We start from the raw sequence: 18,335 nt of genomic DNA on the forward strand, positions 1-18,335 counted from the left end.
GTGAAAAAGGTTTTAGTCAGCATGTGACACAAGAGACTACAGAGAAGGGGACACTAATTGATCATGTTTATGTTAAAACAACACGGTATAATGTCGAATGTGCAGTCATGCCCACGTATTTTAGTGATCATGAAGGTGTTTTGTGTAGTTTTACTGTTAAAGATGATCAGGGGTTAGTTGCTGACTTCGAGGAGGTAGAGGGCCTCTTCGAGTCAGACTTGGTTTTAGATGAGGATTAGGTTGTTGTGTTTGGCAAAGGAGGCAAACAATGAATTCACACTACCGGTGTAAATTCATTGTTTGATGAGTCAAACGGAGCTACATTGCAGTGTCCCGGTGCAAATGTTAGTGTTGTCGTGTTTGTGTGTTGGCATAGGTCAGGTTTATGTGTGGAAAGAGGAAACTGACTTGTAGTGTGTTGTGTTGTTCATGGTGTGTACATTGGCTACCACTGTGAATGTTGTCTTTTTATAAGTGTAGAGCCTGTCCCACTGTAATTCTATAGTTTCTGTTATTTATTGTACCTATTTATAGTATTTATATCATGTATTTATTATTGGGTTTTTAGATTGTGTTATTTATTGTATTTATTTGTAGTATTTATATTGTATTTATTATTGCGATTTTAGGTAATGTATTTATTATATGGAATTGATTATCTTGAGATTTTAGAGTAAGCAAATCATGTGCTTCAGGTGGAATTAGAGAAGGTTTAGTTGTGGTGTGGTGTGTGTCACAGGTGTTAGGAAGTATGGACGTGTTAGTCTCTGTTTGCCACGTTTTAGCTGTTGGTCTATGTTCAAAGATTAAATGTATATCTATCCAATGATTAAATGTGTATCTGTTTAAAGTTTAAATGTATATAGTTCTGCATGTTTGAGTTCATGTCACCTTCATGTGTACTGTCTGTATGCAAGACATTCACTTCCAATACTGAAGTGTTCTGTCTGGCGTGCATGAATTCAGAGCAAATCTGTTGTGGCACAACAAGGCACAGACTCCCCATTCTGTACGCCTTAGCTGCCAAAACAGGACAGTTAATTTAAAAAATAAAATTAAAAAAAAAAGTTAAAAAAAAACAAAAAAAAAAAACGTTTGCCTCAAAATGTTGTCTTTGTTTCCTCTGAGGGGAGCTTCCTGATTGAAGATGCTACTGTGGTGCAGCGTCCCCAACCTCCCTACCCCCAAGTGATGGTGATGTGGCCTTGTACCAAGTGGGATCGTGGGACAGAGACATTACATGTGGTGTTTTGATGATTACATTCATTTTCAGTAACTGACATATTTTCAACGAAATTGGATTGAAAAATAAATTATATATTGTTAAGCACAAAATGTTGTCTGTGATATTTTATAAATGAAGGTGGTTTCTATATGGTGTGGAAAAACAACCGTCGGTAGTAATTCGGTAGTAAGTAGTAATAGTAGTCCTGCTTTACTGTGTTACACAATATTTTATAACTACGTGAAGGGCTGTATGTATAAATTTTAATTGATAAACAGTATATTAATGACATGGATGAAGACATAATTTGTAAACATGAGGAAATTATACAACATTGACTTTATTAAGAAGTAAGAGGTGACAAACAGAAACTTCTAATCTATAACTAGTATTCCCTCAGTAACATGTTACCCTTCCTGATGTTGATAGCTTTCTGTAATTTCCTTCTGAATCTTTCAAAGGGACATCTCATTTATTCTTAAGGACTTGTACTGGAAATGTGTGAATGAGATCTAACCCTGCAGCGCACTCAGTTGGGTTTGAAGAAATGATAATGAAAATAACTTAAAGCTTTTAAGATCACCACTGAAGTGTTTTCATTTTGAAAATGTTGTACTTGACATTTGAGAGTCTGTAGCAGGGGTCACCAACCCAGTCCTCAAGGGCCCCCTGTCCTGCAGGTTTTGGTTTCAGCTCTGCTCTTTCACACCTGATCCATTTAAGGGCTTCATGCTGATTGGTTGAGGCAGATCTACCTGAACAGGGCATGAAGGAAGATGCATGGGCCTTAATTGAGTCAGGTGTGCAAGAGCAGAGCTGAAACCAAAACCTGCGGGACAGGGTGCCCTCGAGGACCGAGTTGGTGACCCCTGGTCTGTAGCATGATCCATGAAGCCTGGTCAATGGTATGACATCTTCGGCCTTTCAAAATAAAAGCCCCCAACTCTTTCACAATAAAAGCACCAAAAATACCCTTAAAACTGGCACAAACGGACAACTTGTCTGCACTTCGACAAGAGCGCCCTCTCCGACGTGCACGGGAGGGCGAGGGCCCGTCCAATGCTGCTTGCAGCTTTAATTCTTATTATTACGTCTCTTTGAGGCTTAATTTGACCCCCTAAACATGCTCAAAAACTCACCAAATTCGGCACGCACATCAGGCCTGGCGAAAAATTCGATAAAATCAAAAATCGGAACCCCCCGGAGCAAAAATGAGCTCGGTAGCGCCACCTAGGGACGCAAAGCCAGCCCCTGCGGCCCACAGGAATGTGATAGAAAGACCAAACCAGCGCCGAAACGTAGATCTCATCAAGCCCGACATTTTTCGTGCTCGTGCCCCCCACCTAAAACCAACAGGAAGTCCGCAATTTGCGTTTGAAAGTCACGTTTTCGCCCAAATTTGAGCTTTGCATGAAATCTATAAACTCCCAGGACGTTAATTTGAATGGCTTGAAAATTTAATAGATGACAGAGGACATAGTGCTTAACAAAAGTTCAGAAGGAATTTACATTCCTTTGAACCGTTTGGATTTCAGAAGCCCTCAAAGTCAGTGTCCACAACCAGCGCCTCCATTTTTTCCCATAGACCCTGGTGTGCCTGCTGTGAATTAACAGGCACTTGCCGTCCCCATGGCCACTAATTAGGCCCCAGGAGTCCAAAGTAAAAGTCTGACAGCTTGCAAACCTATGCAGATGGAAAGAGGACTAATTCTCCTACAAAAATAGGAGGTCTAGCTGTGTATTGGAAAAAGTTTATGGCCGTGGTGAAGAGTTGTTTAACAGGTTTGGACTCTGTTTTTTTTTTTCTCTGCTCTGCCTGCTCTGCCCTTCCCCCACAGAAGCAGAAACAACTCTCAAACTCAAACGCAAGCTTAGGGCGACATCTGCTGGAGGAGCACCGATAGTGGCTGGGCCAGAACTTTGTGTGTTTGTGTGTGTGTGTGCGTGATTGAGTGTGTGTGTGTGTCTGTGTGTGTGTGTGTGTGTGTATGTGAGTGTGTGTATGTGAGTGTGTGTGTGTGTGTGTGTGTGTGTGTGTGTGTGTGTGTGTGAGAGAGTGTGTGTGTCTGTGTGTGTGATTGAGTGAATGGCACCGTGAATGGACCGTTCCCGACGGGCATGAGTGGGACGCGGGGCACGGGTGCGAGGGCCCGTCCAACGCTGCTTGCAGCTTTAATTTAAACTTGTTTTCAATTCAAAAACATTTACATAACGTTCTTTTTTTTTTTTTTTTTTTTTCTTTTTTGTTACCCCAACCGCTGATGAGCCTAAAACCTGTTTATGGTCCCAAAACAGTTACAGACATAAAGATGCAGACTGAGACTGGAGTGAAGTGGGAGATGAGCAGACAAATAAATATGCAGTTTAGGGAATCAAAAAAATCAAAATCTAGAAAAAAAACTTGTGGCACAACATGGTTTTTAATGATACATAACAAATGCTGTATATTAAACACATAAACTGCTGTGTTTGTTCATGTATGAACTTTACATGATTTACCCCAAGTTGAGGTTTTGTCTTATATAGACACTGTTTTTGTTTTTTTCAAGACAATTCTTGGCCTAGCAAACAAGGAGGTGGCATGCTGACACTTGCTCCCTAGCTAGAGAGGAGCTTGATACATTTTTAAGGCACTTTGTGAAACTTCTTGTAGAGAGATTCATACTTCTTGTAACAGCGGATGATGCTGTCAGTTCTAACTCATGAGGAAGCTGCAACACAAAGAGAAAATATTCAGTTTATGAAAAACAAGAGCCAATCAAATCAAGTAAAACAAACACACAAGATAAATCTCCCTGTCTGTACCTGTAGGGGTATCCATGATACTTGGCTCTGAAAATGGACAGCAGCCAACTGAAGAATAGCATCACCAGACCAATACCTGCTACACACATGACTAACATGTGCAAGCACACACACACACACACACACACACACACACACACACACACACACACACACACACAAAATTAGTTTTACTCCATAGTGCCTGATGGACGAAGTGTGCACTTTTGCACTGATTTTGAATGTCTGGCCCACTTACTACAACTGGAGATTGTGCAGGGGTAGTTTGGATTTCACTACAAAAATGCAAAATCTCTGAATTTTTACATATGAATTTTTGGTTGAAACAGCCACCTTACAATGTTCTGCATCTGCAGCGAAGTCCTCAACATTCATAAAGCATGAAAGTGAGCTTCACATAAAGCATAATGCATGTAACCTTCAAAAGGATTCATGCAACATTGTGAAACCTTGTGAACAGGTTGGTCACATGGCAAGGAAGCATAGATTAGCTTTTCACACTGAATAACTGAGTGGGCTGTGTTGTGATTCAAGATTATTATCATTATCTAAAGCTAGGTGTGAAAAAACATTTTTGTTCACTGAAAAACGAAAACAATAATTAACTGAAACTGTATTGTGTGTTTAGAAAAACCAAAATAAACAAAAATTGTAGAGAAAGTGTTTCTAATTTTCATCTTTGTCATATACATACACATACATGAACCTAGTTGGCACAGTCCCACAAGCAAGCACTTCACGTGTCCATATTGTCAATCTGTCCACACCTGGCATCATTAATGCCAGGTGTGGACAGATGTGCCTTTAATTAATTAGTTCAAAATGATTTGTTCATTCATTTTTACCCACATGCTGTCTGCATCTCACATCAGAAGCGGAACTAGACACATTTTTACAATTAAAGCTGCATCTTGTGTAGACTGTTTGCACATTTGTGCCCATATCTACATTTACTGTTGTTGCTGTTGCTGTAGTTGTGTCAAGTTGATTTTTTTGGTTAATAACACAAACACACTGTCTGACAAACATCTTTTATAATAGTCTTTTGTGGATGGTTGTTCATCTGTCCTAAGTGAATACATTTTTTAAAATGGTATGTCTTGTTCATTTTTTATTAGACAATACTTTTTCTGACCACTTGGAAACTCATTCCTGACAAATACCATATATTTCAAAAAAGATTAAAATGGACTTCCAGTCGGCAGCAAGATGGAGTAGTACGCATTTTTCCCAAACTTCTAACGCTTAACTACTCGTGACAGTTCAGCCAAAAAAGAATAACCTGCCATAGTTTTTTGAGCACAATCGAAATCACTCCACCATACCAGAAACATATCCCAGAGAGCTAAAAAGGACGAGCAAAAGAAGGAAGAAGCTCTTAGCCATGCTGGGATGGCTATGCTAAGACCTATGCTAGTGCAGCACGAGACATCGCTTCTGACCGAGTTCAAACTCAAAGAGGGAGGTGGACAATATTCAAGCTACCTCAACCACCAACTACCACCACTGTAGTAGTCTAGTGGTCTAGAGTCCAGAAATTGTGTGGGCAGGGGGCACAGAGGTGAGAGAGGGCAGGGCAGGGAGAGAGTCTGGTGGCCTGGTGGAAGAAGCTGTCCTTCAGTCTGCTGGTCCTGGCCCAGAGACTCTGCAGTCTCCTCCCTGATGGCAGCAGGCTGAAGAGGCTGTGTGACGTGGTGGGGTCACCAGCAATGCAGAGGGCTTTGCGGGTGAGGCAGGTGCAGAATGTCATGGAGGGGGGGAGAGAGGCACCAACGATCTTCTCAGCTGCTCTCACAATGCACTGGAGGGTCTTGCGGCAGGACGCGGAGCAGGCACAGTACCACACTGTGATGGAGCTGGACACCATGCTCTCGACACTGCCTCTGTAGAAAGCCTGCATGATGGGGGCCGGGGCTCTAGCTCTTCTCAGCTTGTGAAGAAAGTAGAGGCGTTGATGGGCTTTCTTGGCCAGTGATGTGGTGTTGTTGGTCCTGGAAAGGTCCTCTGTGACGTGTACACCCAGGAACTTGGTGCTGCTCACCCTCTCCACAGCAGCACCGTTGATGGTCAGAGGAGCATGTTGGGTGTGCACTCTCCTAAAAGTCCACAACAATCTCCTTTGTCTTCTCAGCGTTCAGAGAGATTGTTGTGTCTGCACCACAAGGCCAAGCAGTTCACCTCGCTCCTGTAGTTTGTCTCATCATTGTTACTGATGAGACACACCACAGTCGTGTCGTCCGCGAACTTGATGAAGAGGTTTGAGCTGTGCGATGGTGTGAATTCGTGGGTCAGCAAGGTGAATAGGAGGGGGCTCAGCACATATCCTTGAGGGGCCCCCATGTTCAGTATGATGGTGCTGGATGTGTTGCTGCCGACCCGTACTGCCTGTGGTCTCCCAGTCAGGAAGTCCAGCAGCCAGTTGCACAGTGAGGTGTTCAGCCCCAGCCAGTACACTTTGGGAACCAGCTGTTGGGGGATGATTGTATTGAACACTGAACTGAAATCAATGAACAGCATTCTGATGTATGAGTTTTTTGAGTCCAGATGTGTGAGGGCTGAGTGGAGGGCAGTGGAGATGGCATTATCGGTCGAGCAGTTGGACCGATATGCAAACTGAAAGGGGTCCAAAGAGAGGGGAAGGACAGACTTGATGTGTTCCATGACTAGCCGTTCGAAGCACTTCATGCACTTCAAGGCTGCGTGAGCATGTTGGCGTGTTGCTGCTCTCAAACTTTTGAACAAACTTGTACAAAACCTGTGATTTATTGGTCAGAACTGACCTTTATTATTAGGATTGTAAAGCTTACATCTTCGCACTGTGGCGTGAAGTGCCTCATTTTGGATAAAATTATAGGGGATCACGAGAAACAAGGGCGAAGCTCCACAAGCAGCAACAATGAGAGCGAGTGTTGCAGCAGCAGTGCTGCGGTAATGAAAGAACTGAAAGCGATTAACTCAAGACTGGACCGCATGCAGATCGACATGGAAAGGCAAGTCAATTCTAGAATTGATAGCATGGAAAAGCAAGTCAATTCTAGAGTTGATAAGTTGCGTGGATCGATGGAGAAGATGATTGCTGAAAATCAGAATGTTGTGCTGAAAGAGATAGAAAAGGCCACAAAAGACATGAAGGCAAATCTGGATACTGATAGGGGTGGGTTTAAAAAAATCGATATTTTCGATATTGTATCGATGTATCGTGTGTAGAAAAGATAATCGATACATAAATCCCAGTATCGATATTTTAAAATGCAATAGATTTTGCCCGTTCGGTGTTTTTGTTTGGTTAACCTCTTTAGTCTCGCGTGGTTTAGTGCTTCGCGCACCGTTATCACAGTCAGATCTCGCGAGATCCAGGCCATCCGCTTCAGAGAGATGAGAGAGAGAGTCTGGCCTGGGGTCCGTTTCCCAAAGCAGGTTTAGTCAGAGAATCTCTAATAGTAGACGGGCTCTGGTTTAGTGAAAACACATACAGTATTTAACTTCCTCATTCATTCTGTCAGCAGGCGAGTTTTGGCGTGGCATATTAGTTCTGCCGTCTGTTATTTAAAAAAATAATCATAAAAAAACAGTCGGTAGTCCTTTATTATTAGTCCATTAGTAGTTAGGTGGCGACTTTTTTTTCACGAACATGGCATGTCCTTTTGACAATGATCCCGTGGATGAAGGTGCAGTGTTACTGCGCAGAGAATTAAATATTCGTCGGGAGATGGTTATAAGACCGCGGATAGATGTTTTAGCATTTCCAGACAATTATCTTTTTGAGCGTTACTGTTTCACGTCACAGTCGATCATCTATATGCACAACATAATCCGTCCTTACATTAGCTGGCAAGTGCGCTTCTCCCCCGCGGGATCGTACCTAAATGAAATAAATTAATAGGCTACCATTCAAGCAGTTTCCCCCTGTAATATTATTGTTCTGATTCTGATTCTGATTCCGATTGCAACGCACTACATTTAAACTTACGCATTGACCCGACCAGCGATGTTCTCCCACGCCGTCTCCCTCTCCTTTGCCGTTGCAGCGGTGTTGCGGTGTTTAAACATGTTCAGACTCCCTGTATGAATGCATTAAGATTTCCAATTCAACTAGGGTGAAAAACACAACGCTTCCCCGTTGCCATGGTGACTCGTCAAATCGGGGCTCCATTGACACTGTCTTTTTATAGCTGTGGCGCACGCGCTTAACTAGTGGTAAAACTACTCCGAGTTGATCAAACTAACTCAAATCAGCTGTTCTGGAACCGAAAACTCAGAGTTTCCTATCTCAAAGTAGATTAACTCAGAGTTCGGGGTAAGACTCAGAGTTTGTTGAACCTGCTTCGTGAAACTGACCCCTTGTCTGGTCTGATCTGGGTCTGGGTCTAGCCTGATCTGATCTGGTCTGGGTCTAGTGTCTGTTTACATTTTTTATTATTATTGTTTACATTGGTTGGCTGCTGTTAATTTGAGTTGTTTACACACTTGTAATAGGTGTTAACCAGGGGCCTATTTCACGAAACCTAGATAAGGCTTTAAGCCTGGATTTAGCAGCTATCCTGTCTTAATATAGCCAGGATTAGGGATTAATGGGTTTCATGAAAGGTGGATCATCTCACGAGATTAACCTGGCCACTAAACCTTAATATAATGAGCCTGAACTCAGTTTCATGAAAGTAATCCCACCTTAATTATCATGGAAACTTAGCCTAAGCCTTAGCCTGCTCCAGACCAGGCTAGAAGTCAAGCTTAAATTAATCCAGTGCCCTGTTGTTCAACTTTGTGAAATTACTATTAGTCAATGACTCTAATCGTAAACCAATGACTTTGTTAATTCAACACCTGTTAGTATATGGACTAATTTCAAATTATGCTATGTTCAAATAAAATGAAAATAAATGCATTAAGATATAATCAATTTAATGATATTATTCTAATAGTGTGTGACCATGAATCATAATTGTTTCACAATGGCTCATGTGATATAATCATTGTCACTCTCAGTCTCTCATAATTTTGGAAGAACACATTTAATTGGTATTGCCATGCAATCGTGACATTGCACGGCACTGCAGATAGATAGAGTGATAGAGTGCATATAATAGGCCTATAGCATTGGAGATTAGTAGGTTGACAACTGCTTAGCCTATATATTTATGGAACAAATAATAATATAAATCATATATATATTTTGGACGACTTATGCATTAAGTTTGTCGGCAGCACTTTGCCACGCTTTCTCCCTTGCTTTAGTTGCCTTTAGGTTTTTTGTTTTTTTTGTTTTTCGCTTTTATTAGATCAAAGTCAAGTCAAGTACATGAATTATAAAGGCAACACACATTTTTTTCAGTAGCGACGTTGCTGTAAATACACTTCAGTATAAAAATAACAAAAAAAAAAAGAAATTACAATGATTTACAGTGAACAACAAATAATGTGGAGAAAGGAACGAAAGAAACAAAAAACTTCAGGGTCTGTAAATGTGAGATGTCTAAGTAATTTCTGATTTGTGATTTCTGAACAGTAATTAAATGTGATTTAAATCTTTTTTTAAAAAAAACGTTTATGCATAAAGATTATGTTGTAGTATTTTTAATTTATTAAGAAGGTATAAGATAAACAACTGTGGCATTTTTCCATCGTACATAAATCAAACATATAGGGAAAAAAGGCAAGGAAATATAAAATCAATGTTAGTGCAGAATCCCAAAGTACTTCAGTAAAAGGCAAGAGCAGATTGAATAAAATAAACAGCAAAATAGGTAGGCTACAATGAAAAGAAAATGAAAAATAAAATAAATGAATAAATACATAAATAAATGAAGGAATAACTAATATAATAAGAGAATATAGATTTCATTGCCTTTACGGTTAATAACCTCCTTTACTTCCTCATGTGTTTGTATTAGGCGCTGAGTCTCGTCCAGACTGAGTGACGCAGCCCTCTGCTCCGCTTCCATGATTGGTCACGTTCAAGGAATCTACGATCGACCGGCATGGTCTTTTGAAGGGAGGCGTAATCGCGCACCAGCCTGGCTTTCACAATCCAGACTCGCTAAAGTCGCTCCTTCTCAGCCTGACTTGGCTTTAGTGGAACGGAATAAACCAGGCTGTGCGGGGCAGGCTTTAGCAAGCCTAGATTTGGCTTATATCCTGGCTTATTTAATTCACCCTTTGTGAAATAGGCCCCAGGTTAAAAATGTGCATTGCATGCACCATGAGCCAGATGTACCGACCCAAAAACTGTTTGCGCTACTATTTCAGTAAAAAGTACATGATGTTGTATAACAATTTGTTTAATGGTCAGTTCTTTCTTAATGTAAATATTAATATTTAATTAGGCACCAGGTTAGAGGGTTACTTTTACAATTGAATTTACAGCGTTAGTTCTTTGAGAATCTCTTCCATTACCAAAGCAAAATTGGTGTTATAACTAAAATATCGATATCGAATCGTATCGAATCGTATCGGAAATCGTATCGACTTGGAACCTAGTGTATCGGAATCGTATCGTATCGGGAGGTCAGTGGCGATACCCAGCCCAAGACACTGAGGTGGGAATTTTGTGTGCACAAATGGAAAAGATGGAGCAGAAAATATCTGAGAAAGAGGCTAAGAAGAAGAGCTTTGATCCAGATGTCTCCCTGATAGTTGTGGGGCTTCCTCAATCATAAGGAGAGGATTTAATGGCTAAAGTGAAAGATCTGTTGCATGTCGGCCTTGGATGTGACACTGTGCTCTGCCCCGCTGCTGTGGAGCGGGTGCAGGTGCGTGGAGACCGACCAGGGTTCATTAAAGTGGAGCTGAGCTCAGTTCAGGAGAAAGTGACCGTGTTGCGCAGAAAATCAAAGCTCAAAGATAACAACAGATTCAATAAAGTCTATGTGTCATCAGCGAAATCACATGCCGAACAACTGATGGAACTGAATTTTAGAACTTTGATCCGTGAAACTGCAGTTGGGAAGGACTTTTACTTGACCGGGAATGGACGCATGGTGAAGCGGACGAAGTCTTCTCAGCGTGCGGTGAGAGATAGATCGGGAGCTGATGATGACTATTGAGAGGGGCTTGCCCAGCCTGTCAGGTTTGTTACTGAACAGTTTTTGTTAGCCCACTGGAATGTTAATGGGTGGACGCTGTCAAACTGTGAACTCAGGATATTATTACTTAAATCCTTAGACCCTGATTTCATTTCTCTGAACGAAACTCACTTATGCAGTGATACACTGGACTTTGATGGATTAACCTGGTTTGGACATAATTGTATTGCCCATAAGAGAGCTGTTAAATCCTCCAGTGGAGTTGGATTCTTGGTTAAAAATGCAGTGTTCGAGCGGTATACGCTTCGAGCATAGAGAGCCACAATATTCTTTCATTTTAATTTCATGTTACCTGTCCCTAGAATCATCTACCTGGGGCAGGAACGCTGATCTCTATTTTGCCCATTTACTGGCGTTGCTATATACTGTTACCGACAAGGTGGATTCAGTTTATATCTGTGGTGATGTTAACAGGACTATGTGGAAGGAGATGATATTTCTCCTCGTGTGGTTTTGGACACAAATGTAAATAAACATGGTCATACCTTTATGGAATTTCTAAAGAACTCTAAATGTTGTATACTTAACAGGAGGTTAAATCCTGAAAATGACAATTTTACTTCCATTTCTGTAAGGGGCAAAGCTGTTGTTGATTACATAGTGACATCTCATGCTGATATGAAAACATGTCTTGGATTTGGTTTACACCCCCTCTGAGCTTATTGGCAGAGTTGGTCCAGAAAGTTTTAATTTGATTGGTGATCATAGTACACTCCCTGACCATTCAGTTCTCTGTTTACATTTTCAAGTGGGAGAGGTATTTAATACACAGAATAATGTTGACTTTCTACAGCATGCAAAAAGACAAGGCAGGAAGTATCCTGTTGATTTTCTCTCTTCTGAGATGTGTCACATGGCCCTACTTGAGGTAATAGGTCAACTACAGATTGTACAGGAAAATCAGGACAAGATGGACCGGTGTTACACCAATCTCTGTTATCCTTTACATGATGAGATGGAGAAATATTGTCCTGTAAAAAAAATGGGTTCTACAAAGAAATATTACAGAGCTAAACAACCATACTGGAATAATGAATTAAATGGGTCATTCCATGTCATTTCACCAAATGGCCCACGCACTTGGGTCTCAAAAAATTCTGAAAAATTCACCAGTTGTTCCTTATTTATCCAATAGGCACACTGTAAAATTTTAGTTTGCTCAGATGGATACTTTTTGAGATATGGCCAATTTAGTGAGGGGAGTATGTGTCGATTTTGGCGCGTCCTTATTTTTCCTCCATTTTCAGGTGTCAATATCTCAGGAACTACACCACATAGGAAACTGAAATTTGGTACGATAATCAGAGGTGGGAAGTAACGAAGTACAAATACTTCGTTACCGTACTTAAGTAGATTTTTCAGGTATCTGTACTTTACTTCAGTATTTAATTTTCTGCCAACTTTTTACTTTTACTCCCTACATTTGAACACAAATATCTGTACTTTTTACTCCTTACATTGTAAAAACAGGCTCGTTACTTTTCTCTCCCTCTCTCTCTTTTTGGTGGGGGCGGGCGGCCTCGTTACTCCCCTCCACCTACACAGATTACAACATGATGTAAAAGACTAAATACACAGCAGGGTTTCCTCTACATGTAATTGATCGTGGCGCACCGCCACGGCAAAATAAAAGCCGCCACGCCTTCGGAATGATTTTTTTTTCAGATGTTCAAACAATTTAAAATATATTGTACGAATGGATATATATACACATATATAAAACCTATATTTGCGCACATATACTTACTATAATCAGAGTTTGAAATGATAATTTAAATATCATGAAATGTTACACTACACTGCAATTAACTTAATTTAGAAAAATGAACACCGGAGTCATCACCCACCTGTTTGATTCTACTGCTGCGCACTCGCAGAGGGAGAGAAAAGGGCAAAAGAAAGGTACCTAGGCAAGATTGAATTTAATCCATTTTTTTTGTATCAAGCCTGTGAAAACGACCCTAATGTTATTGTTAATGTTAACATTGTAGGACCCTATAATTTCCGCGATCACGGAATCGCGGAATTAGCCAAATAAAACAGAATCTATATTTAACGCGGAATATCGTGGAATTTGACATAATTTGAATGAAATGCTGTTTTTGTGTGGAATATGAACGTATGTCTGGGGAAAATTACATGGAGGGAAGCAAATCTGGGTGGCACAACCCCTCCAGTTGTTTCACCGGCACCATCAAGAAAAAAATTACAACAACTGCACCTGCACCGTACGAGTCCAAAAGGCAAAGAAAATTTCCAGGCTACAGCAGCGCACTGACATGGATTGTGTAACAAAGCGAAGAGCTGCCACTCCGCTCTATTTTCACTGGCTAACAGCAGCACACTGGCTTAGCTTGTCTATTTAGAGAAGCGGTATCACTTCGGCTAATTTTTCAATCTATGTTATCACATGCATACTACTGCACATTCATTGGTAGTTGAATTGTTAGGTCTGTTTGATAAGTAATTTACATTTTTAAAACAAATAATAATTTAACATATTGTTAAATTATTGGAGTCAAGCTTACTGATAAACATCTACTCCTTCAAGATAATTTATTATGTTCTACAACTCATAAACATACACTAACAGTGTTTGAGCAACATATCTCCTCTGTGCTACAAAAGATCCATGGTAAAAATTATTAACATTAACGCTGACGGCCTCTCCCACAGTTTCAAAAAATCCTGGAGGAAACCCTGCACAGAGAGGGAAAGAGAGAGAGGGCGCGGGGTGTGAGAGCAGTTAAGATAAAGAAAACCATATAGAGAAATCTGGAGGCATGGAGGAAGACAGTGGGCCATGGAAGATAACGTTAGCCGGCGACAAAACAGAGTTGCATAACGTTATCAAAGGTACTCATTCAAGACCTCTGGTCAGTTCAGTCTTGATTATTGTGTGAAACTGGGCTTGCAGCAAAACTAGACTGTTGCATGATTTTTATTTTCTCCGTACCAGCACTTTGCAGGTTGTTAATAAAAGAGGAAAAGTTCCTGTTCTGTGTGCCCTGAACTTTTTTTTCATCTTGCCAAGTTATCAAAAAAGGTATACGTAGCATTAATGGTAAAAAATTCATTTTTACTTTTTACTTTTGGACTTAAGTACATTTCAGAGCCTGTACTTTCTTATTTTTACTTGAATAAAGAAGTTGAATTGGTACTTCTACTTTTACTAGTCTTTTCTCACACAAGTATCTTTACTTCTACTTAAGTACAGAATGTCAGTACTTTTGCCACCTCTGACGATAATACACCTCCACCTACTCTCTCAGAATATACAAAAACATCTGTCATACATCATAACTGGTAGGCATGCCAGCCCCTCAAAAATGGAAAAAAAATTACGCCGGTTTTGTGGTCGACCATGTTTGGGCCTTCAGAAAAGCTTCTTGATTTTTTCAGAGCTTTGAGATACATACATGGACTGTTCAAAGCATTAATGGTTAGTCAGATATATGCATCGGTTTCTGGATGGCAGCTTCTCCAAATCCCAAAAACAGTTTTCATATCAGATTTTCATTGGCCCATAACTTTTTTCATAATTTTTTTTTTTGTTATCCCAAACAAGGGGCTATTTCACCACTCGCGAATACAGAAATTCCTCAATATTAAACCACTGTAGCTTGCGTTTGTGGCTTATATTCATTTATTGTTTGTTATTTGTTCATTATTAACCTAAAATACAATGAACATTGCATGCATTTATTTGTCAAAACATCAACATTTTCATAACTTTTTACCAAATCTCTTGAGCTGCACATTCATAGAGTTCGGGTTTAAAAAATGTCACACAGAATGGGCACTTTACTGTGCAGTTAAGTGCCCATTCTGTGCCCATTCTTCATTTTTTCAATTTTGAAGATAATCACACCAAAATGGTCTCAATTTGTAAAGTTTGTAAAATGAAGAATGTGCACAGAATGGGCACTTTACTGTACAGTAAAGTGCAGTAAAGCCCCAGGATGCTCTGGTGTTCTGTTGTTGTCATTTGTCCCAGTTTACAACATGAGTCGAAACAGCAGTCAGGCTGACTCTGCAATTTCCATCAGCCTCAAGTCTCTGTGGTTCTCTCGGTGATTCCGAAAATTTCCAATTTATGGCACATATCCTCTGAGTCGAGCTTCCACCTTCTCCAAGCTGTTATCCATCTGGCGTAAAAGTCACGGAATTGCTTCCTGCTTGCGAATTAATTCGCATAACGCATGAGTCTGAGTGTTGTTAGCTCGGCACAAACCTTCTATGGCTGGCAGTTTCTCCAGAACCAAAAGCACTGCCAACACCCTCTGAACTTTGCGATAAATCAGGAATCCGCCAGCACCAAACAGCAGAAATCCTGTTATCATAAATCTAATCATGTATACGTTTTCAACATCCTCGACGGAAAGAATCGTCAGGCACACAACCCTCCACTGCTCCCAGGAGTCGATGGTGTACCCGGCGGCAAACGTTCTGGCAGGGCATGCGGGTTCTCCTTTGCCCAGTTTTCTGGGCAAAGGAGAGACTAGCTGATCAGATCCATTGTTGTAGGTTTTCGGAGAGAAATGCAGAAAGAGGCTCCGATAGATCTGACTGAGACAGCACAAGCAAAGCAGGGCAGATAAGGGCAGGAGGGAGCTAGAGAAAAAGCGTCCGCCTTTGTTGAGAGCAGGAACAGAAAATGTTGATGTTTTGACAAATAAATGCATTTCTGGTGCAATGGTCATTGTATTTTAGGTTAATAATGAACAAATAAACAATAAATTAATATAAGACACAAATGCAAGCTACAATGGTCTAATATTGAGGAATTTCAATATTCGCGAGTGGTGAAATATCCCCATGTTTGGGATAACGAAAAAAAAATGAAGAACTTGCATGAAGAAAAAATGTTTTATATCCTAAGAAAGAGCAAGCTTTGAACTTTAAATTAAAACAGAGATCAGATTTTTTAAGACATTCCCACATGCAGTTATGGGCCAATCAAAATCTGACATGAAAACTTTTTTTGGATTTGGAGAGGCTGCCATCCAGAAACCGATACATACTGTATATCTGATTAACCATTAATGCTTTGAACAGTCCGTGTATGTATCTCAAAGCTCTGAAAAAATCAAGAAGCTGGGGCATATACAAAGTTGTTTTCTGAAGGCCCAAACATGGTTGACCACAAAACCTGCGCATTTTTTTTTTCATTTTTGAGGGGCTGGCATGCCTACCATTTATGATGTATGACAGATGTCTTTGTATATTCTGAGAGAGTAGGTGGAGGTGTATTATCGTACAAAATTTCAGTTTCCTGTGTGGTGTAGTTCTTGAGATATCGACACCTAAAAATTGAGGGAAAATAAGGACGCGCCAAAATCGCACCAAAATCGACACGTACTCCCCTCACTAAATTGGCCATTTCTCAAAAAGTATCCATCTGAGCAAACTAAAAATTTACAGTGTGCCTATTGGATAAATAGGATTAGAATTTTTTGAGACCCAAGTGCATGGGATGTCCTGAAAATTTGGTGAAATGACATGGAATGACCCAAATGAGTTTTGGTTGAAGTTGTGTTCTGCTGAGAGAACATTCCTTAAATGTGGTCCCGGGGATCCCTGGAAGAGGAGGGCCTTGCATAGTGAATTCAAGCAATGACAGGCTAACTTTGATAGAAAGCTCAGGTTCTTTAAGAGGAGGTTTAAAAGAGGCCAAGCTCTCAAGTTAGAACAACTACAAACTGGTAACCCTGAGCAATTCTGGAGGGAAATACATAAGTTAGGACCAAAAAAGAAAACGTTAATACCCATGGAGGTTTTAATGGAAAACGGCGGATCTTCTTTTGAGTCTGGTCAAATATTAAAAAAGTGGGAAAAAGATTACAGTAACTTATATGCTTATAGTACACTATATTACCAAAAGTATTCGCTCACCTGCCTTTACTCATACTATGAACTGAAGTGCCATCCCATTCCTAACCCATAGAGTTCAATATGATGTCGGTCCACCTTTTGCAGCTATTACAGCTTCAACTCTTCTGGGAAGACTGTCCACAAGGTTGAGGAGAGTGTTTATAGGAATTTTTGACCATTCTTCCAAAAGCGCATTGGTGAGGTCACACACTGATGTTGGTCAAGAAGGTCTGGCTCTCAGTCTCCGCTCTAATTCATCCCAAAGGTGTTCTATCGGGTTCAGGTCAGGACTCTGTGCAAGCCAGTCAAGTTCATCCACACCAGACTCTGTCATCCATGTCTTTATGGACCTTGCTTTGTGCACTGGTGCACAGTCATGTTGGAAGAGGAAGGGGCCCGCTCCAAACTGTTCCCACAAGGTTGGGAGCATGGAATTGTCCAAAATGTTTTGGTATCCTGAAGCATTCAAAGTTCCTTTCACTGGAACTAAGGGGCCAAGCCCAGCTCCTGAAAAACAACCCCACACCATAATTCCTCCTCCACCAAATTTCACAGTCAGCACAATGCAGTCTGAAATGTACCGTTCTCCTGGCAACCTCCAAACCCAGACTCGTCCATCAGATTGCCAGATGGAAAAGCGTGATTCATCACTCCAGAGAACGCGTCTCCACTGCTCTAGAGGCCAGTGGCGGCGTGCTTTACACCATTGCATCCGACACTTTGCATTGCACTTGGTGATGTGTGGCTTGGCTGCAGCTGCTCGGCCATGGAAACCCATTCCATGAAGCTCTCTGCGTACTGTACTTGGGCTAATCTGAAGGTCACATGAAGTTTGTAGCTCTGTAGCAATTGACTGTGCAGAAAGTCAGCGACCTCTTTGCACTATGCGCTTCAGCATCCGCTGACCCCTCTCCGTCACTTTACGTGGCCTATCACTTCGTGGCTGAGTTGCTGTTGTTCCCAAACGCTTCCATTTTGTTATAATAGAGCTGACAGTTGACTGTGGAATATTTAGGAGCGAGGAAATTTCACGACTGGATTTGTTGCACAGGTGGCATCCTATGACAGTTCCACGCTGGAATTCACTGAGCTCCTGAGAGCGGCCCATTCTTTCACAAATGTCTTGTTTCACAGTCTGCATGCCTGAGTGCTTGATTTTATACACCTGTGGCCAGGCCAAGTGATTAGGACACCTGATTCTGATCATTTGAATGGGTGAGCGAATACTTTTGGTAATATAGTGTAGTTCCACTTTATTTGATGATCATTTCTTAGAAGAAATTTGTAAAGTAAAATTTGAGATGGAAACTGGGATGAATACCATATACTATCAAAATGATATACTGAAC

At 40.8% G+C, this 18,335-nt stretch overlaps 1 protein-coding gene across 1 annotated transcript in view; it reads right to left on the minus strand.

Moving 5' to 3' along the window:
* Positions 1 to 3,626: 3,626 nt before the first annotated feature.
* The window catches only part of magt1 (magnesium transporter 1), an 82,678-nt gene continuing 67,969 nt past the window's right edge, over positions 3,627 to 18,335 (minus strand). The window contains exons 9-10 of the mRNA XM_030062396.1: positions 4,031 to 4,121; positions 3,627 to 3,936 (exon numbers count right to left, since the gene is read on the minus strand). Of these exons, the coding sequence (XP_029918256.1) occupies positions 3,921 to 3,936; positions 4,031 to 4,121 (107 nt within the window). The 3' untranslated portion in view covers positions 3,627 to 3,920. The remainder of the gene's footprint in view (positions 3,937 to 4,030; positions 4,122 to 18,335) is intronic.

Source organism: Myripristis murdjan, chromosome 10 (genome assembly GCF_902150065.1).
Source record: "Myripristis murdjan chromosome 10, fMyrMur1.1, whole genome shotgun sequence".
Classification (NCBI taxonomy): domain Eukaryota; kingdom Metazoa; phylum Chordata; class Actinopteri; order Holocentriformes; family Holocentridae; genus Myripristis; species Myripristis murdjan.